General features: G+C 38.7%; 1 protein-coding gene across 2 annotated transcripts in view; it reads right to left on the reverse strand.

Annotated features, from left to right (window-relative positions):
• Dnajc1 (DnaJ heat shock protein family (Hsp40) member C1) overlaps positions 1–18,780 on the reverse strand; it is a 192,259-nt gene extending 173,479 nt beyond the window's left edge. Inside the window, exon 1 of one of the 2 annotated variants that reach the window (XM_028870466.2) lies at positions 18,384–18,780. In XM_028870466.2, the coding sequence (XP_028726299.1) occupies positions 18,384–18,596 (213 nt within the window). In that variant the 5' untranslated portion in view covers positions 18,597–18,780. The remainder of the gene's footprint in view (positions 1–18,383) is intronic. The other variant, XM_028870467.2, reaches the window with a different exon arrangement.
• Between the last annotated feature and the right edge of the window lie 1,380 nt (positions 18,781–20,160).

Consider the following 20,160-nt stretch of genomic DNA (forward strand, 5'->3'; position numbering starts at 1 on the left):
AAAAGAGCTGAAGAATTCTATCTTCTTGGGACAGAGGCTATATTTTTTGATTTCTATGGCCATATTAAGATCAGTGAAGGAAGAGACAAGCCTGGTGGGCTGGCTTTCCTCTTAGTCTTTTCATAAATGCAGGTTACCCCTCAGGGCCTTCCTATTTATCTTTCAACCGTGGTAAAAGGAACTCACTAAGAGCAGCAGCATCGGTAAGCAATGGTAAGCAACAGAAAAGGGCAGCAAAGAACCCTAAATCTGCTCTAGCAAGTCAGAGCACATGGATGCTTTCTCAGAGGTAGGCAGAAACTGGAGCAGACATTCATCATACTGCTGTCCCCCTACTTCCTGAAGTATTCTCATGAGCCAGAAGCAGAATCCTAGGACTCAGTTTTCAAATACCAGACAAAATTCAGGAATTTATCTTAACTATCATCAGACTTTAAGAGAAATAAAAACAAAATGATACACTATGCCAAGTAAACACACTATTCAGCTAAACTGCAACCTAGATAAGTCTAATTAAGTCATAACATGAGGTTTCTATAAAGCAAGTATTACCAGATTCCTCTAAGAAATTCACTTCCTTCTTTTCTAGATAGCCACATAAAGTAAACCATGAATTGAAATAAAATTTCTGAAGGTGAAGTAACTTCCCAAAGTAGTAATTATTAAACTCAAGCAAAAATTCACATGGCTCAATGTACAGATACATCTAGATGTGTTCTGAATAACTGCTAAGTCAGTTTGGGGTGTGAGTTTAGACCCAATTCCTAGACAGGTGACCAAAATATAAACACTCAGGAGCTAACAGTCAAGTATTAAGTTTTTTCCCCTACTAAATAAAGCAAAACACCCTAATATAGCTAATATAGTATGTGAGTCATTAAGCTAATATCCCTGAGCAACTGTGCCAGAAATGATACTTATAAAACACTCTACTTGGGATCAATTTTCAACTTTTATTCAAATAACTTCAAACAACACCCTAGATCTCTCCTACGAAGAAGCACACTCAGGAGGTTTAGTGGATTTTAAGAATTGGCTACGATGGCAGATGAAAATGCTGGTGGGGATTTAATTTTTTAGGTCTTGTTGCTTTCATTAGCATTCCATAACATTCCATACATTTTGAGGACTCCACCCCAATCCACTTTTTCCTGCAGTTTCTGCAGTTTCTGGGGCTATGATCTTGCAACACATGAACCCATATATAGGGTCCTACCAGAAACATCTGACACTTGGAGAAAGTTCATCTAAAGGAGAAATGAAGGAAAGCAAATTAAAGACAGAATCCTAGTAAAGGAGATACCCTTGTTTGCTTTTTTCCTTTGTTTGATAGCTTTACTGATGAGACCGTCTGCAAGTCGGACTACAGGACACCAGATAAGAGGACTGTCAATCTCTTTACCTTAGCATAGCAAAGCCTGATAGAGGTCTTCAACTGCTGTGATGGTTTGTTTGTTTTTTGTTTTTCTTTTTTTTTTTTTGGTTTTTCGAGACAGGGTTTCTCTGTGTAGCTTTGCGCCTTTCCTAGAGCTCACTTGGTAGCCCAGGCTGGCCTTGAACTCACCGAGATCCGCCTGGCTCTGCCTCCCGAGTGCTGGGATTAAAGGCGTGCGCCACCACTGCCCGGCTGTGATGTTTTTTATAACAAAATCTTCTGGAATCTTTAGGAGGAAAAGAATTTCTTTTGAGACAAGGTCTCTGTGTAGCTCTGACTGACTAGGAACTCACTATGTAGACCAGGTTAGCCTTGAACTCACAAAGATCCACCTGCCTCTGCTTCCTGAGTACTGAGCCCTAGATTACAGGTACATGCCACCATGACCAGCAACTCTTTAGAAATGTAACAAGCCTGTTTAGTAATTATATTTTTGTATCAAAGCAACTATTTTTCAATTAAAAATTGACCGGATCTCTTCTAAAATAACTGATTTTAGGACTGGGGTAGTGGCAATCCAATGCCTCTTAATATGGTACACTAAAAGGGCACATCAATTCTGTGCTATTTATGATGAATATATACATCATATGTATGAATTTAATCATAAAGAAAATTAATTTTCTTTTCCTCCCCCTCGTTTTATATCCATTTGTTCTCTTTATTTATTTCTATTAAGTTCAAACTAGATCTTCTCATTTTATACTTATGCAACTGATCTTCTTAAGCAGACTACAGAATTACATTTTTCTTAATTATTCTTATCTTTTCAACTTCTGGTATGAAAACTTATTGTGAACCATTATTCTCTCTTTCATTTACTAGCACTGTACTAACTACATACCATCTGGCGTGAACTACAAATAAGAATCTGTTGGGGCTGGAGAGACAGCTCAGCAGTTAAGAGCACCTGCTGCAGAGAACCCAGGTTCAGTTCCCAGCATCCACATGGTGGCTCACAACTCTCTATAACTCCAGTTCCTGGAGATCTGATGCCCTTTTCTGGCCTCTGTGGGAGCCAGGTACACATATGATGTACATACATACTTGCAGGAAAACACTCATATACATAAATTTAAAAAGCTGTAAAGTATTTGCCACTGGGACTGAGATGTATGTAGGTCAGTAGCAGAGCATGAGATTAGCATATGTGAAGCCCTAGGTTCCATTCCCCGCACCCTACCCCAACCCCCACCAAAAAAAATTGCCATGGATTTGAGTGGTCATAACTGATTAGAAGACTAGGCAATAGAAAAAATCCAGTAGTTGGGTTAAGTTTAGAGGAAGCTTTTAAGAATAAGTAGCATTTACTTTTTGTTTGTGTGGTACAGGGAAGGTCTCAAGAACATGAGGCTACATCCCCAGCCTTCTTTTTACTTCTTGAGACAGATCTCACTAAGTTATCCAGGCTGGTCCTGGATTCACTCTGTGGTCTAGGCAGACCTCTAATTTGCTGCAGTCTCCCAAGTGGCTGGGATTATAGGCTCTGCCATTGAATCTGCTACCATTTTTAAATGATTTTAATTGACAGGTAATAATTGTAGTTACTTACGGAACTCAACAGGGGATTTCAATACTTATGTATCTAATGTGTGGTGATATGAATCAAGGCAGATCTATTACCTCATTCATATGCTATTTCCATGTGCTATGAACATTCAAATTCCTCCCAACTAGCTATTTTGAAATCAATTCTTGTCAGCTATACTTATATTACTATGTTACAGAACATGAGAAATTACTACACCTATCCAACTGCATCCTATATCTGTTATCTATTGCTTCTCCATCTCCTTTCTCCTATATTGTCTCTGGGCTCTGGTATCCATCATTCTATTCTTTCTTTATTTTGAGATTAGTTTTTAGTTTCCAAACACATTTCTGTGTTTCTGTGACTGATTTACTTAATATAATATCCTACAGTTCTACCTAGATTGTTGGAAATGACAGAATTTCTTTTTTTGTTGCTGAAAAATATTTTATTCTGCATTTACTTCATCCACTCATCCAATATAGACCAATTCCCTATCTTGAGTATTGTGAACAGTGCTGCAATGGAAATGCAGGTCTCTTTTGGACATACTAATTTAATTGCCTTGTGGCTGTATACTCAATGGTGGGACTGCCAGCTGATACTGCAGTTCTGTTTCTGGAAAAGTAGGTAAGAATACAGTGATGTTGTGATCTTCATATTTGACTTTTGGATACCTATTTGCTCATTAATTTATAGTTTATTATTATACTAATATGTGGTATATTAGAAAACATAAAGCAAGTCACGGTGGTATATATCTGTAATGCCAGAAATTAGGAAGTGGAGGATGAGCTCCAAACCATCCTGGACCACATAGCAAGGCTGTAGAAAGAACAGAAAGGAAGAAAAGAGGGAGAGAGGGAGACAATTTATAAAAGTTATAAGGGATAATTGAACAGAAGTCCTAATATTGTCTTCTTTAAGTAATTATTTTTTGTACCACTGGTTACTATGGGTAACCACTCCCCTACTTTTGAGTCTAATGTTCTAAAACAGAGTCTAAAACAGGTCTAAAACAGAGTATGCCATAATTTGTCCATTCCTGCAATAAACCAATCAAAATATAATGCAAGCACATATGTAACATTATATATATATATATATATATATATATATATATATTTAATTGAGACAAGGTCTCACTATATAGTGCTGTACAGCAGGCCAAGGGGACTATAGGCTTGATGTTTGGATGTATAGTGGTCTCAATATAAGCTCAAGAGGGATCCCTAAGCTGCCTACATATGAACTACTTCTCTACGTGTCTTAGGAAAAGGAGTAAAAGCAACTATAAAGCCACACAGAAGTGGACAGAAGAGAAACTTCCACTTAAGATGAACCTGAAAATTAAAATTCTGCCAATTAAGATCCAACCTACTTAAAGTATTGCATTTTACTTATCAATGGGAAATTATTTACTTCACAGTCTAAACTTATGTTCGGACCTGCACATCAGTCCCGAAGTCCCTCTAGCCATCTACAGCACAGCAGTTAGTTCGGAGCACTTTCGCAACCTACACATCTGTACATTGGAGCTCTGCTTCCAAAGCCTCTAGCAGTTTCTGGGATTGTTTCTAACTAGGTTCATTTCATGGCCCATATTATCAAAAGTGGCAAACTCAAAATTATCTTATTTTTCCAACTTCCAGAAAAGTCCAATTGCTGACTTGATGAGCCCGAGGAATTCCTTAGAGTAGCCCCAAACTATAGCTAGTATAGTAGCTGGGGTCTTCTCTAGATGAGACCAGAGGTGATGAAACAAGTGACTGCTCCCAACTGCCTGTATTCTTTTTTAATGACTCTACTGTGTAGAAAAATCAAAGTGGTTTTTCCTGTGTATTTTATAACGCATCACAGAAAGACTGATATTCATCAGTGCTTCAAAAGAAGGCAGTGAACGAAGTTTTAAGTAGGAATAAGAATTATGCTTTGAGCTTTACATAAGAATAAATATATGAAGCATTATTATGCAAATTGTTTCCTAATCCTTTTAGATGTAATCAAGTAGGCTGGATAACCATCCATCTTGAATGTGCTACAGAAGATTCCTCTACAAGGTACAGATATTGGTAAGGTCTTTTCCAACCTCATAATTCTAGTGCCAGTTCTTTAATTTTTGTTTTGTCCTTGGCTTTCTCTCAAATTGAAGTATTTTTAACATAATTTTTGAGAATTTATTATTTGACAATTTCAGACATACACACACATGTATTTTAATACTATTCATCCCTATTACTTTCCTAACTCATCTAGATCTATTCCCCATACCCCCTCCCAACTATCTATCTATCTATCTATCTATCTGTCTGTCTGTATTTCACTGAGTCCAATTTGTGCTGCCCATATACACATCCATGAGTGTGGGGCCCTCCACTGAAGCACCTTTACCATCTCAGACTCTTGTGTAATTTCTCTCTTGTATGAGGTTTTAGAACAACAGTAGCCAGGTAGATGTAAAAAGTGTCAGATTAAGACATACTTCTTTTCATTGGTGCTTATGAAATTATAAAAGGTAAGGAAAAGGAGGAGTAATTAATAATGCAGACCAGAGAAAAGTAGTACTCATTGGGAGATATAGAGACAGCACAGGCAATCACTACAACAGAATGGCCACAGAACTGCTCACTGGTATTGCAAAGAGCTAAAAGACTGGCACAAATAGTAACTGCATCCAGACATCTCCTTTGAAAAACATCTAATTAAAGATATTTTAATAATCAAAATAGGTGACAACAGGGAATATAGTGCATATTTAATAGCTACCAATATATGAGACTGGTTGAGTGATAGAATAAATAGGGGCACTCAAAGTTAAAATTACAAAGTAGGAACACTGGTAATTCTTGGTACACAGAATCAGGGCTGGGAGATGCTCAAGGGGTAAAGCATGTACCACACGAGCATGAGGACTACAGTTTGCATTCCTAACACCTGTGTAAATGCCAGGGCAGATGTGGCTGCCTGATAGTAATCTCAACACTTGGGAGGGAGCCACAGGGGATCCCCACAGCAAGCTGGCTAGCTATACTGGCCAAGTCTGCAAAACTCTAGGTTCAATTGAAGGTCTGTGCATCTGCGGGCAGGCTAGAAAGTGATTGTAGAAGACACCCTACATCAACCTCTGCCCTCCACATGCATACGCATACACACACACACACACACACACAGCCATGTACATTCCCTCCACCACACACACACTCATACGCTTACTCAAGAATACAAAAACAAAATTACAGAATCATAAACTATAACAGGTGAGTCAGCAAAAGCAAAAGGCCAATTTTAACCTAACATTACTGAAAATCACCCTGATCAAACAGATCTGTTCAAAGAAGTTCAGATAACCATTGTTCCCAGAAGAACAGCATGAACTATATCAACCAAAGTTTTAGAGAACAAAAAAAAGCATGCACAAAATGTACAAACAACTAACTAAGAAGATGACATCAAGCATAAACGGAGCAATTCTAAACCAAGCAAACAAAACACCCTTCCCACTCAGCCTGGTGACATGGCTCAGCAGGTAAAAGGCACCTGCTGTCAAGCCTGACAACCTGTGTTCAATACCTAGAACCACACAGTGGAAGGACAGAACCCAGTCCTCAAAGTTGTCCTCTGATTTCCAAGCATACAGTTGTGAAAGAGACAGACAGACAGACAGACAGACAGACACACACACACACACACACACACACACACACACACTGTAAAAAAAAAGGAAAGAAAACTACAAACTTGATAAAACAAATACAGTAGTTAGTAATCTCAAAATATTTAACTATATCTAAGCACACAGAAATTCCAATTCTCAAAGCCTGTGTTATCTAGTATGTGCTATCCATGCTAGACCTAAGAAACTAAAATCTTAGTTTTAATTTAAATTTAACAACATTCTAGTCAAACTTTAAGCATGCTTAGAGCAATCTGAGTTTGTGATTTGTTTGTTTGTTTGTTTTTTGAGACAGGGTTTCTCTGTGTAGCTTTGGAGCCTGTCCTGGAACTCAATCTGTAGCCCAGGCTGGCCTCGAACTCACAGAGATCCACCTGCCTCTGCCTCCCGAGTGCTGGGATTAAAGGCGTGCACCACCACCGCACGGTCTGAGTTTGTGATTTGTAATATTACCTGTATATCTTAAGAAATCACAGTACAGATTATGTATTTTCATTAAAATTTAGTATTAGAAAGGAGGTGTGCTGGAAGTATAAATGTAAAATATACATCACATTTTAAAGTCTACTACAAAATGCTAGATTCTGAAATATCTTGTAAATAAAGCTTTGCGTGTGTGCGCGTGTGCACATGCGCATGCAAGCGAGTTGCTACAGTTAGAACCATGGTGGTCTGTCCTTGTAATTTCAGGACTCAGGATCACCAGTTCAAAGTTAGCATGACTTAAATGGCAAGATCAAGGCCAGTCTGAGCTACACAGCAAAGCTCTATTTCCAAAGATTTGTGTCTGTGGAGGGAGGACATCTAGGTAGTAGAACACTTGCCTATCATGTGCAAGGCCTTGGATTCAATCTATAGAGCTACAAATAAAACCCAAGATGTTGAAGATTTTTGATATATGGATTTAAATGAAATATACTATTAAAGTTAATTTCGTGTTTATATCTTATTTTTTTCTAAATTACATCTGTTGCTGATACATATCACCAAGTACTGTTCTTACTGTCTGTCAAGAAATCAGGAGTGTCCACTATGAAAGATTTTTAAGTAGAGTATTTCTTCTCTCCTAGTGCATAAAACATTACTATAGGCTATTCAAAATCTGTATATTTTATATGCTACAAACTCATTTGTCTCTTCATACAGTAAGTGGCAATGGATCACTAGAACATGAAGAGTCTTTCATATTGGTTCCAGGACCACTGGAAATCTCAGAACCTAGGAGTACAAGTGCTTTACGTGAAATGAAGTAGTATTTATACACAACACTCTTTCTCCTGTATAATCCACATCCTCTCTTGAAGAGTTGAAGATAGCCCTCAGCTGTAAAGAGCACTTGCTGCTCTCAAAGAAGACTGGGTTTCGTTTGCAGCATCCGCACAGCAATTCATAACCAGCTGTAACTCTTAGTTCCAGAAGATCTAACACCTTCTTCTGGTCTCCACAGATACCAAGCACACATGTGGTGCCCAGACATACATGCCTACAAAACACTCATTACACATTAAATACAAATAAATCTTTAAAAAATACTAAAATCATATTCAAATTAAGTATAATACTGTACACAATACAAACACCATATAGATAGTTGTTACATTGTATCACTTAGGGAAATGACAAAGTCTGTACATATTCGGTACACACACACAATTTTTTTCCAAATATTAAGTACATGAATTCCTTATCTGTGGCTTAACTGCATTCCTCTCAGTTACTGCAGACTGATAACATTTAGTCAGTATTCTACTATCTAAGGTAAGTAATCATGCAACTGAGTAACATTAATACAAACACTTTGGCTCTTCCTTTGGCTTGATTCCTGGGCTCAAGTTTATGCTTTTATTTCTATGACATCCAAATGAGGGCCTTTAGTTTACAAAAAGTTTTGATAAGCCTAATTTGAAGGAGACTTTTATGTTTAATCTATTGACTGTGAGAACCACACATATACCAAGGTGTTCCCAGCAGGCTTATGCATAATGTAAGACACACTGAAGTATAAACACATAAGACAATACATTCATATCTAGTGAATTAATTGGGAAGCTCAGTTCAAGGTTCCTGCAGAATACACAGGAAATCTCTGACTCTCATTTTTACCTGTCTTAAACTGTATTCTTACTTATGCCAACAGTTGTGAAAACACAACCCCGCAACATTCTTAATGGCAATATCCGAAAAAGACCACAAGATGGAGATATTACTCCATTATTTTTAATATTTGTATTTAAACATTTTTTTTTCATACTTTCCCCCAAAGGTTAGTTACTCTAATACACTCTTTTACCTTATAAGGCTTTGCACATGCTAGGCAAGTACTCTACCACTGAGTGCAGTTAGTTATTTCTCTTTTTTGAGATGAAGTTTTGCTATTCAGCTCAGAATGGCCTTGATCTTACCATGTAAGACAGGCTGGTTTTGAACTGGTGATCCTAGTTGCTAGAATTACAGGTGTGGGCTACCATGCCTGCCTTGAAAAAAATTACTGACAGGAGCTGAGGATTCACCTTGCTGGTAGAGTGCTTGTTCTACATTCAGATCTCTTCATCAACATAAACTATTTTTCAGAGCTTGACAACTTAATTTCACAAATTTAGCTCCAAATGACTATTAACTATTGCCAAAAGTAAAATCCTTAAAGATTTATTTACAATAAAGATAATGTGGGGGCTGGAGAGATGGCTCAGAGGTTAAGAGCACCGGCTGCTCTTCCAGAGGTCCTGAGTTCAATTCCCAGCACCCACATGGTGGCTCACAACCATCTGTAATGAGATCTGACACCCTCTTCTGTGTACATAATAAATAAATAAATCTTAAAAAAAAAATGTGAAGAATTTTGTGCTATAGGCTTTGAAGGCAATTCAAAACTCTAAGTTTTGCTAATTGTTAAAAAAAATGTCAGCACTGTTGAAAACTGAAGCTTTTCACAATAACCACTTTCAAGATTAACCTAAATTAAAGGTAAAATACATCTAACAGTGTGATGCCAACAGCCACATTAATTCCATAGAACTACTATGAAAATTACATCATAGTCCCTTGCACTTCATCACATATTTAAAGTAACATGCTTTACTTATACCAGGAAGCCCATTTCCTACTGTGGATAAAAGAACCATAAAAAAAAAAATGCTGTAAGATATAACTAACTGCAAATAAAATCACAATTTCCAGCTTTAGTGTAGATAAATGATCCATACAAAAATAATGTAAGACAAATTAACTACAAGCAAAGTCACAATTCCTGACTTTCCTACATTATTCTTATTGTCCCTTAATGCCCATAAATCAACTCAAGCCACCAACTATTAACACAAAACATCACTTAAAAGTCAAAAAAGAACATAAATATAATTAATATAATCTTTTTTTTATTTTTTAAGAGACAGGGTTTTGCTACATAACCCTAGATAGCTTGGATTCACTGTGTAGACCACGCTGGCCTAAATTTGAAAGAATTCTCCTATTTCTGTCTCCCAAGTGCTGGAATTATAGGTATGTGCTACCACACCCCAAATAAGTACTAATATTTTGTTTGTTTATTTATTTGTTTGGTTTTTCATGACAGGGTTTCTTTGTGTAGCCCTGGCTGTCCTGGAACTCACTCTGCAGACTAGGCTGGACTCTCACAGAGATCTGCCTGCTTCTGCCTCCCAAATGTTAGGATTAAAGGCATGCACCACAACCACCTGGCTAATACTAATCTTTTAAATAAAAGTGTGATCACTGAAAAATAACTGCCGATAAAATTTGCAATTTCTAAATTTCTAAAAGTCCGAGGTTTCTTGGTAATATACAAATGCAATTGATCATGGAATAGCCTACCAAATCTTACTTTTTCAGTGGTATGAATCAAATTCTAAAGGACTGGCTAGAAATAAGAACTTTCTGTCTTTCTTACCTGATATAGTTTTAACCCCTCAGATTTCCCTATAATCCAGTAAATGACAGTGATGATGTTCTTCCTTCTGGTCTCAACTTAATGTTCATGATACATGTCATAGATAATACCACATAGCTTTTAAAAATGCTTGGGCCTTTTATAACACGAATTATATGCATTCCTTAATTTGTTTAACTAAAGAAATTACTACCTTTTAGAATTCTTTTGTTCTCAGTTGCATTTGGATACTGCATGTCATTTATTTTATTCTTGATCTTGGACTCAGTTTAATATAAACAACTCAAATTCTATTCCTGACTGCACACAGCTTAATGGCTGCTGCCATAGTAGCAACTATTAAAATAGGCACCCATTTAATAATGAAGCATACTGTTTTATGAACATTTTATAAGCAAAAGTACAGAATGTGGCTTGCCCTTGCTTTTGCAATATGCCTGATTACATATGAGATCTCAGCTACTGGTGGTGGTAAACAGAGATACTTATTGAAAAAGTAAATGTATGCTAACTTTACTTAATTTAGTATCCAATAAGATAAAGAATGAAACACAAAGTCTAGATTAAATTTCTAATTTAAGTCAGACTTCCATCTCTATCAGGAAGTGTAAGTAATACCATAAAATATTCAGCTCTTAAGATATAATGTTATTCAAAACATACTGAAAATATTTTACATTCATTTGTATAGGAATCATCTTTCACAATTAAATGCTTTATAACAATAAAATTGATTTCTGCCAAGTACATATGACTATAGCTTTGTTAAACAAGATCCAAGGTCCTACTTTCCACAATTAGAAATCTCCCTTCACTCTAACTCCATTCCTTTATCTATTCACACTATTCAAGAAAGGCTTTGAGCAGTTTTAAATATACACAAAATTCACTGGCATCTCACCCCTCAAATATACCCAATAATGCTTGTCTTGGGAAATATTTGTACAGTATTATAGTAACAGTTCACACAATGATTCCTTCACTGATAGAAAACCTAACAAATCTGGGAATCCACTTAATATTGAAAACAGGCATCTTATAAAAGTACTTGTTACTTTTAACTGCCACAAATACTAATCATTAAACCAAATATCTATTCCTACTTCCATCCTATAATCTACTTTACTCTAAACCTTGAGAAAATAGGATTTTGAAATCTGCCACATTAGTCACTAGGTAAGATGCTGAGCTAGTCAACAAGATGTTAAAATGGACCTCTTTTGAGTAATTGTACCCATAGAAGCCAATTCTACTTTCCCAATTCAATGTAAAATATTGTCTCTGGAAGTAAAAGGTAAGATATCTGAGTGTTCTACTGATTAGTACTAAAAAGATTATGAACATCAGAAAAGACAGTTAAAAAGTTTCTGTTCTATCAGCTCAAATGGTATGTGGCAAAATTTCCGCAACAGACTTGCCTTTTCCTATAAAATGTACTTAGGCAATCCTCACTAAGCTACAGTAAGCCTTTTGTACACAAGAAAAATAAACTAATTCTAATAATCAAATCTGATTCAAAGTTGTATATGATTAAACAAGTATTTATTCATCTCTAAGTCTAAACACAATATGCCAACATGAGGAATACAGCTGAAGGGTGATCTACCATTCTAGAATTTGCTTATCTCCCTTTTCCAAATTAAGAAATAATTCCAGATCATAATAAAAAGGAGGAGTCTAATTACATAACAAATTTACAAGGAAATAAATGATTAAAGGCTGAACTACACACTAGCATCACAAGTGCAGAGTATCTCACAATACGAATAATTAGCTATAACTGAGAACAATGCAGATTCACCAGTCAACTATGACTAGGTATACAAGGATATATTTTAATTAGGTAGGTAATCTTCAAACACTTCAAAGACATACAGAATATGGCTTTAAAATGTTTTAAAAACTTAAGACTTTTTGGGACAATGAAACATGTCTGCTCCTGGCAGCACCAATTACTTCAAAGAGGATGATGGGCATCAAAGAAACTCATTATGGAATGTGCTTACAATATGGAAAAGGCAGCTGGGCGGGCAGTGGTGACACACACCTTTAACCCCAGCACTCATAAGGCAGAGACAGGAGGACCTCTGTGAGTTCGAGGCCAGGATGGTCTACAAAGCGAGTTCCAGAAGAGGCTCCAAAGCTACACAGAGAAACCCTGTCTCAGGAAAACAAAAAAACAAACAAACAAACAAAAAAAACAATATGGAAAAGGCTAGCCATTTGGGCAAGAAACCGCTCTTGCCTAGACTGTTTGACAGTATGTTGTATTAAATGGACATGCAGGACCCATAGGAACTTTGGTTCTATGCATGCATGACCACTGAACTTTGCCAAAATAGTTCAAGATGGTCCTTTAGGCTCCTGCATCACAGAAGAAACTGCCAGACATTCTGCAGGACACTGAGAAAAATGACTGATGAATTTTGCCAAAATAGGCAAAACAGTCCTTCCAATTTCCTGCTTCACTGAAAAGTCTGCCACATGCTCTAGGCCTATAGGCTGAAGATGGATGCCTCAACATTGCAGAGAAACTTTGGATGACTGTCCAGACAGCCAAATGTCTCTGTCATTTCTAGAATTACGGAAGTTGCTTGCAATGCACTTCCTGTTTACTTAGGTAATATTATATCCTTCTGGGGTCTTTGATGGAGTTGAAGACTAGATAGTTATAATTATAGTTTTCCTTAGTCATGATAAAAGATAAATTAGATATAAAACTTTAGATTCACAAAATTAGATGATAGAATATTTTCTTTAATTTTGACAAATACAAATAGACTAGATATTGTAATTGTAATTCTTGCTTGATAACTGTTTTGTTATATGTAATTTTACTATGTTAAAGTTAAAACTTTCCTTTTTGATTAGACAGAAAAGGGGAAGTGCTGTAGCTGGTCTTTCTGTACGCTGTGAATATGTGTTGCTACTATTGGTTAATAAAGAAGCTGTTTTGGCCTATGGTAAGGCAAGATAGGAGCCAGGCAGGAAATCCAAGAGAGATACAGGAAGAAGAAGGGCGGAGTCTGGGCAGACGCCATCCAGCCACCCAAGGAGCAAGACGCCAGCAGACTAGTAATGGCATGGCCATGTGGTAATATATAGATTAATAGAAATGGGTTAATTTAAGATGTAATAGCTAGCCAGCAATAAGCCTGAGTCATAGACTGTGTGTAAGTAATATTAAGCCCCTGAGTGATTATTTTATAAAAAACGGCTGCTGCCCCAGTGGGAACAAGAAACTTCAGTCTACACAAGTTACCTTTTAAGTACCAAGAACTAGTTCTTATCTACAGCCCCATATTTTTCTGTTCAAACTCCAGACGTGAATAACCAAATACCTACATGCCAGCCCTACTGTGCTTAACAGAAATGGCAAATTTAGTGGGACCAAACACCAAACTCTCAATTTACCTTCAACCAGAATCCTCATCCAGGCCTCTACAATTCAGTAAGTAATCTTTAGAACTATCTTCAATCTCTCTTCTGTTAAGCCACCTGTCCTAGTTTGTTTTCCTATTGTGCTAAAGACCATGACCAAAAGGGAGGAAAAGGTGTATTTAACCTTACAGCTTATGTTCCATCTGAAGAGATGTTAGAACTGAAGCAGAGGCTGTGGCTTGCTTCCTATGGCTTACTCAGTCTGCTTCCTTATACAACCCAATACTGCCTGCCTAGGGATGGTACCACCAACAGTAGGCTGAGCCCTCTTGTGCCAATCATTTGTCAAGAAAATGGCCCAAAGACTTGCATACAGACTAGTTTGATGGATGCATTTTCTCAAATAAAGGTCCTTCTTCTCAGATGACTTTAGCCTATGTCAAATTGGGAAAAACAAACAAAACAATAACCAGCACACCATATGAGTGAAACTTTGTCTGCTTTATGATCAAATTAAATCCAGAATCTAATCACTTTATACCAATGTCACTGCTACCACCCAGGCCTGTTACATTCTACACCACCATTATTTCTCTAAGTAACTAACACCTTATAAACTATCAACACAGAGACATGACCCTTTTGAAATTTACTTCCAATTTGGTCAATACCCACTCTTCAACTTAATTATAAGTCAAAGTCAAAGTCCTTATAATGGCCTGCAAGTCCCTATATGATCTGTCCTTACCACTTATGACTGGGATCATATCTCCCAATACTATTCAACATCACTCTGCTCCAACCATACTGGCTTCCTTCAAATACTCACTAGACTCCTGAGTAAGACCTGTGCACTTACTCTTCCTTGGCTGCTCGTCCACCACACTGAATGCGCCTCCATCATGCTATAAATTGAATGCTTGAGTCCTTCTAAATTAGTATGTTGAAATCCAGTCCCCACAGTGGTAAGTACTAAGATCTAGTACATCTGACAATTGATAGGTTATAAAGGTGGAGTCCTTACAACTTCTAAATTCCTTCAGAAAACCTCTGCCTATCTGCTACTTTTCACTATTTGTGTCCCCATCCCCACTAAACTATTAAGCTAAATGAGGCTAAAGGTTTTATGCTTCAGATTCAGTAAACAAACAAACAAAAAAATCTCCACTGAACAAACAACATTGGGTAGTCTTTCTACTGTTCTGTTCCCAACATCTACAAGTCAACAAAACAATGTTTGGCTTTAGCTTGAATATCATACATTAAACTTTAAACAGGTTGAGCTTATCTGTACCAACTATCTGGTCCCTAAAAAGTCTTCCAAGAAAGCTAAGATTCAAAGTAAAGAATTTTCCAATCTACTTTTTTATGTCAATAGACTAAAGTTTCTTCTGACTTTCTTTTCTATTTCAATACAGCTAAACACAGATGTACAGATTAAAATAATTTTCTGGATTCTTTTCAAATTTTACCAAATTTTCTCAATTTTCTATACATATTTTCCCATCTTTCCTTACAAAGTTAAGGTCTTTAGTTGTTCATACTAATTCAGTGCAAATTAAATAGCATGAATACAAACCACAACAGTGCACAGATAAGACTAGATTAGATGACCTAATCTTTTTTAAGTATGTGTATATGTGTATGAATTTGTATGTGTGTATTGTGCCTTAATAGGGTGTCAGATCCCCTACAACTGAATTATAGGCAGTTGTGTGCTGAAAAACACAGGTACTAGGAACTGAACTCCATTCCTCTGCAAGAACAGCAAGTGCTCTTAACTGCTGAGCCATCTCTCCAGCCAACAGATAATCTAAAGTTGAAATCACTACTGCTAAGTCTCTGTATTCTCTTTCCCTCTCTCTCTCTCTCTCTCTCCCTCTCTTGTTTTGTTTTGTTGTTGTTGTAGTTGTAGTTGTAGTTTTTGTTTTGTTTTTTGTTTTTTGAGATAGGGTTTCTATTGTAACAGCCCAGGCTGTCCAGGAACTCATTTTGTATATCAGGCTGGCCTTGAACTCACAGAGATTCACCTGCCTTTGCCTCCTAAGTGCTGGGATTAAAGGCATGCACCACCACCATCAGCCTCTGTATTCTCCTAAAGAAGCTTAATTTCTATAAACAATTCAAAAGCATAGTCAATATTTTCTTTATTGGTTATGGTTCTACTTTGCTTTCTGTTTCTGTGATAAAACACAAAAAAAAAAAAAAAATTAAGAGAGAAAACAGTTTTTTTGGCTTACATTTCCAAGTCACAGTCCATCTTTGAAAGAAGTCAAGGCAGAAACTGAAGCAAAGCCATGCAGGCATGCTGCTTACTGGCTCGCTCGATTTGCATTTTATATAACTCAGGACCACCTGCCCAGGAATGATAGCACACACAGTGGGCTGGGCCCTCCCACATCAACCATTAGTCAAGAATATGCTCCCACAGACTTGCTTACAAACCAATCTGATCCAAGCATTTTCTCAATTGAGATTCCCTCTTTAAGATGACTCTAGCTTATGTCAAGTTGACAAAATAGTAGCCAGCACAGTTATATATAAAACTTTCACTAGCTACAGAATTTAACCAATCTTAATGAATACTAAACAAGTATTCTCAATATTAAAGTGAGTCTTAAGCTAGCAAGATAGCTTAGTAGTTAAAGGTACCTGGTGCTAAGCTTGACTAAATTTAATCCCTGGGACCCTCATGGAAAGAGAACACCAACTCCCAAGAGCTGTCCTCTGACCTCATGTTTGCCATCATATAAACAAACAAACAAACGAGTGAGTGAATAAATGCAATAAAGAATATTCCTGGTATTAGAGAGACAGCTCAATGGTTAAGAGCACTAGCTACTCTCTCAAGGGCTCCAGGTTTGACTCCCAACAGCCACATGGCAGCTCACACTGTCACAACAGCCTGAGCTAGACAGTGAGACCCTGTCTCAGAACCCAAACCCAGCCAGGTGGTGGTGGCGCATGCCTTTAATCCCAGCACTCCGAAGGCAGACACAGGTGGGTCTCTAAATTCCAGGGCAGCCAGGGATACACAGAGAAACCTTGTCTCAAAAAACAACAAAACTAAAGAAACAAACAACAAAACCAAACACAAATAAACCAAAAAGATAGTCTTCATTTTCATTACTTACCATTATTAAATACACTGCATTATCATTTACTTTGGAAATGAGGCATAGTTTTTCTCTATGGCACCAGGTAACACTTTACAGTTACCACAAAACCATTTGTGTCTAAGAATTTGATATGTGAAATACTGATTTACTTGTTTGTTTGTTTGTTTGGTTGGTTGGTTGGTTTTCAAGACAGGGTTTCTCTGTGTATCTTTAGCTGTCCTGGAACTCACTCTGTAGATCAGGCTGACCTTGTAAACTCAGAGAGATCCGCCTGCCTCTGCCTCCCAAGTGCTTGGATTAAATACGTGAGCCACCACACCCGGCTGAGATGTGAAATATTTATATTATAACTCTTACAAAAAATGAGAACGGTTAAGTTCAGTTCCATGGCAATTTTATACTCAATAATTTTATATACAATCATGGAATTAAGATGCAAGGATTGAAAGTTAAATTTCTACTTAATAGTTCAATTTAATTTCCTTTGAAAAGTTTACTATCTCATAACCTGTAGGAAGAGGTATATTTCCTAGCTAATCCTGTTAAGTGTGTCTTTTTTTTTTTTTTTTAAGCTCCACAACTTATGTATTAGGTGAAGGACTTAATCAGATCTTGGGAAATTCTTTCATTCCATAATCATGAAGTTAGTGACATGTCGACTTTTTCTGTTCACTGTTTCAGGTAGATCCTGGATAAATATCCTCACTCAGTCACAAGATATAAGCTAAAACCAGAACAGAAAGGAATAGAAAGGCAAAGACGTATGTATACACCACTATCCCGGCCGGGCTCATCTTCCAGCAGTTCCCCAAATACTTCAAGCCCTGAAGGATTCACAGCTTCTCCTATGAGGAGAGGCTTCAAATTCTTCCAGATTTCTAACTGTAAGACGAATACTAAGTAGCAGGCTATAACGATTACGAAATACGGTGCAAGAAAACTGCTAACACACGCTGGGCAAAAGGTATTCTTTCTTCCCAGAAAGGACGAGGGAGGCAGGCAGGCAGAAGTAAAAATATGTTTAAGTGGGAAGATGACAATTTGGGGTGACACATAGTTACTGTGTCACACTTGAGGCGGGGTAAGTGTAAAAAAACGGTCTACCCACACCTCTCTTCCTTCTCCCTTCAGCGCAGCTTTTGGGGGTGGGGACAGGATGGTTTCCAGAAAGCCAAAGAAAAGGTACCCGCACCCCCAGGCTGGCGGCACCGTCCAGGTCTGGCACTTGGACCACGAGTTCCGAAGTTGGCGCGAGGGTGAGGGACTGGGGAAAAAGGGCTGGCGGTCGAGAGGACCCGGCGGGACGACGAGGTCCGGGCCGCCGCGGCCCGCGCGCTTACCTGCTGCACCCCGAGGAACTCGTACAAGTTCGACTGCACCTCCTCCACCAAGTCGAACAACTCCAGGTCAGCGCTCTCCCAGGCGCGCACCGGCCCCACGGCCGCCAGCAGCAGGAACAGCAGCCGCGGCCACAGCGGCCGAACGGAGGACGCCAGCGGCCCAGGGCGCCGGCGCTGGGGAAGCCGCGCGGCTCCGGAGCCGGGAGCCCGCATCGCACTGTGGGCTCCGAGAGGTCGGCGGCAGCCACGCCGTGCGCCGGCCGAGAGCGGGGACGTGGCGGGGGGCGCGGGCTGTGGGGGACGGCGCCTGTCAGTCAGGAGCGCGGGCGGCCGGAAGCTGCTAGCCGGGCTGCCTGCCCCGACGGCAGCACCAGCAGACTCGGAGAGGACGACAAGGCCGAGGCTGCCCGAGCGGTGACCAGTCGCAGCCGGCTCTCCCTTCCCGGACCCTCGCCCCGGGCCTCGGAACAGCTGGAGAACAAGCGCCGGCACCTAGGCGGCCGTGTGGGAGAGGCTTCCCCAGGCCTCAGCCTATCCCAGGCCTCGCTTCCGGTGACATCATGTCTCCTAGCAACTGTGGGGCGGGGCCGGGGCCGGAAGTCGGAACGCGGGGCGCTCTGGATCCTTTGCCTTGGAGAAGAGCCTTTCAGTGGCTGGCGCTGGGGTAACTGCACGTGTGTCTGCGCTAGCTGAGAGACGTGGACAATTATAGACCTCCAGGACCCGAAACGCTTGCCTGTAGGTTTTCCTCCCGATGCTTCCATCTTGACCTCCTAAATATTGACCATTAAAAGCACATTTCAGTATTGATGTATTGATTAGGCTTTCTGCTCCCGCTCATTTTATTATTCAATCAGTAAAGATAGGATGAATTGAACCAATGGCTAAAACACAGATCCACTCCAGTATGTTCGAAGGGGAAAAAAAAATTAACCAAGAAAAAATATATACTTTAATTATGAATTAAGATTTGCGGGTATATGTCATGTGAATAAGCAGTCTGTAACTCCACTTCCAAGAGATCTGAAGCCCTCTCCTGGCCTTTGCAGGATCCTGCACACACATGATATACATAAATTCAAGCAAGCAAACCCATACATATAAATAAAATTTAAATTGTTTTAATCTTAAGTTTATATATACCCTTTAAGTAAAACTAATTTTGGGACTAGAGTTGACTCAGTCACTAATACTACTTCTTGCTCTTGCAGAGGACCTGAGTTCTGTTCCCAGCAACCTTTTGGGATGGCTCACAACCATTGTAACTCCAGGAATTACACACATATTTATATATACACATAAAACTTAAGAAATAAATATTTTTTAAAAGACCTCATCTTACCCAAGTGATAATGGTGCATGCCTTTAATCCCAGCACTCAGGAGGTAGGGGCAGGCAGATCTCTGAGTTCAAGGCCGGCCAGGTCTACAGAGCAAGTTCTAGGATAGCCAGGGCTATACAGAGAAACCCTGTCTCAAATACCCCTCCTCCCCCTCCAAAAAAGACCCTCATCTTTACCAAGTCCCTAAATTAAAGCTGATGTTTGCTTATTCGATGTGTGGAGTGTCAAAATAATATGACAACAACAAAAAGTACTACCCAATATCCATCTCTTCTTTATTTGATCATCATATTGAGTACAATATTATTTGAAAGTGGTGCAATCTTGCCACAACTGTAGCAGTATTGTTCTGAGCTCTTAGCAGGCAGCCTAGCATTTCCCTCTTGAACTTTGTGTTGTCTAAGAACTCCAAGGACTTACTCAATATTACTTTCT

The sequence above is a fragment of the Peromyscus leucopus genome, chromosome 5 (assembly GCF_004664715.2).
Source record: "Peromyscus leucopus breed LL Stock chromosome 5, UCI_PerLeu_2.1, whole genome shotgun sequence".
NCBI classification, from domain to species: domain Eukaryota; kingdom Metazoa; phylum Chordata; class Mammalia; order Rodentia; family Cricetidae; genus Peromyscus; species Peromyscus leucopus.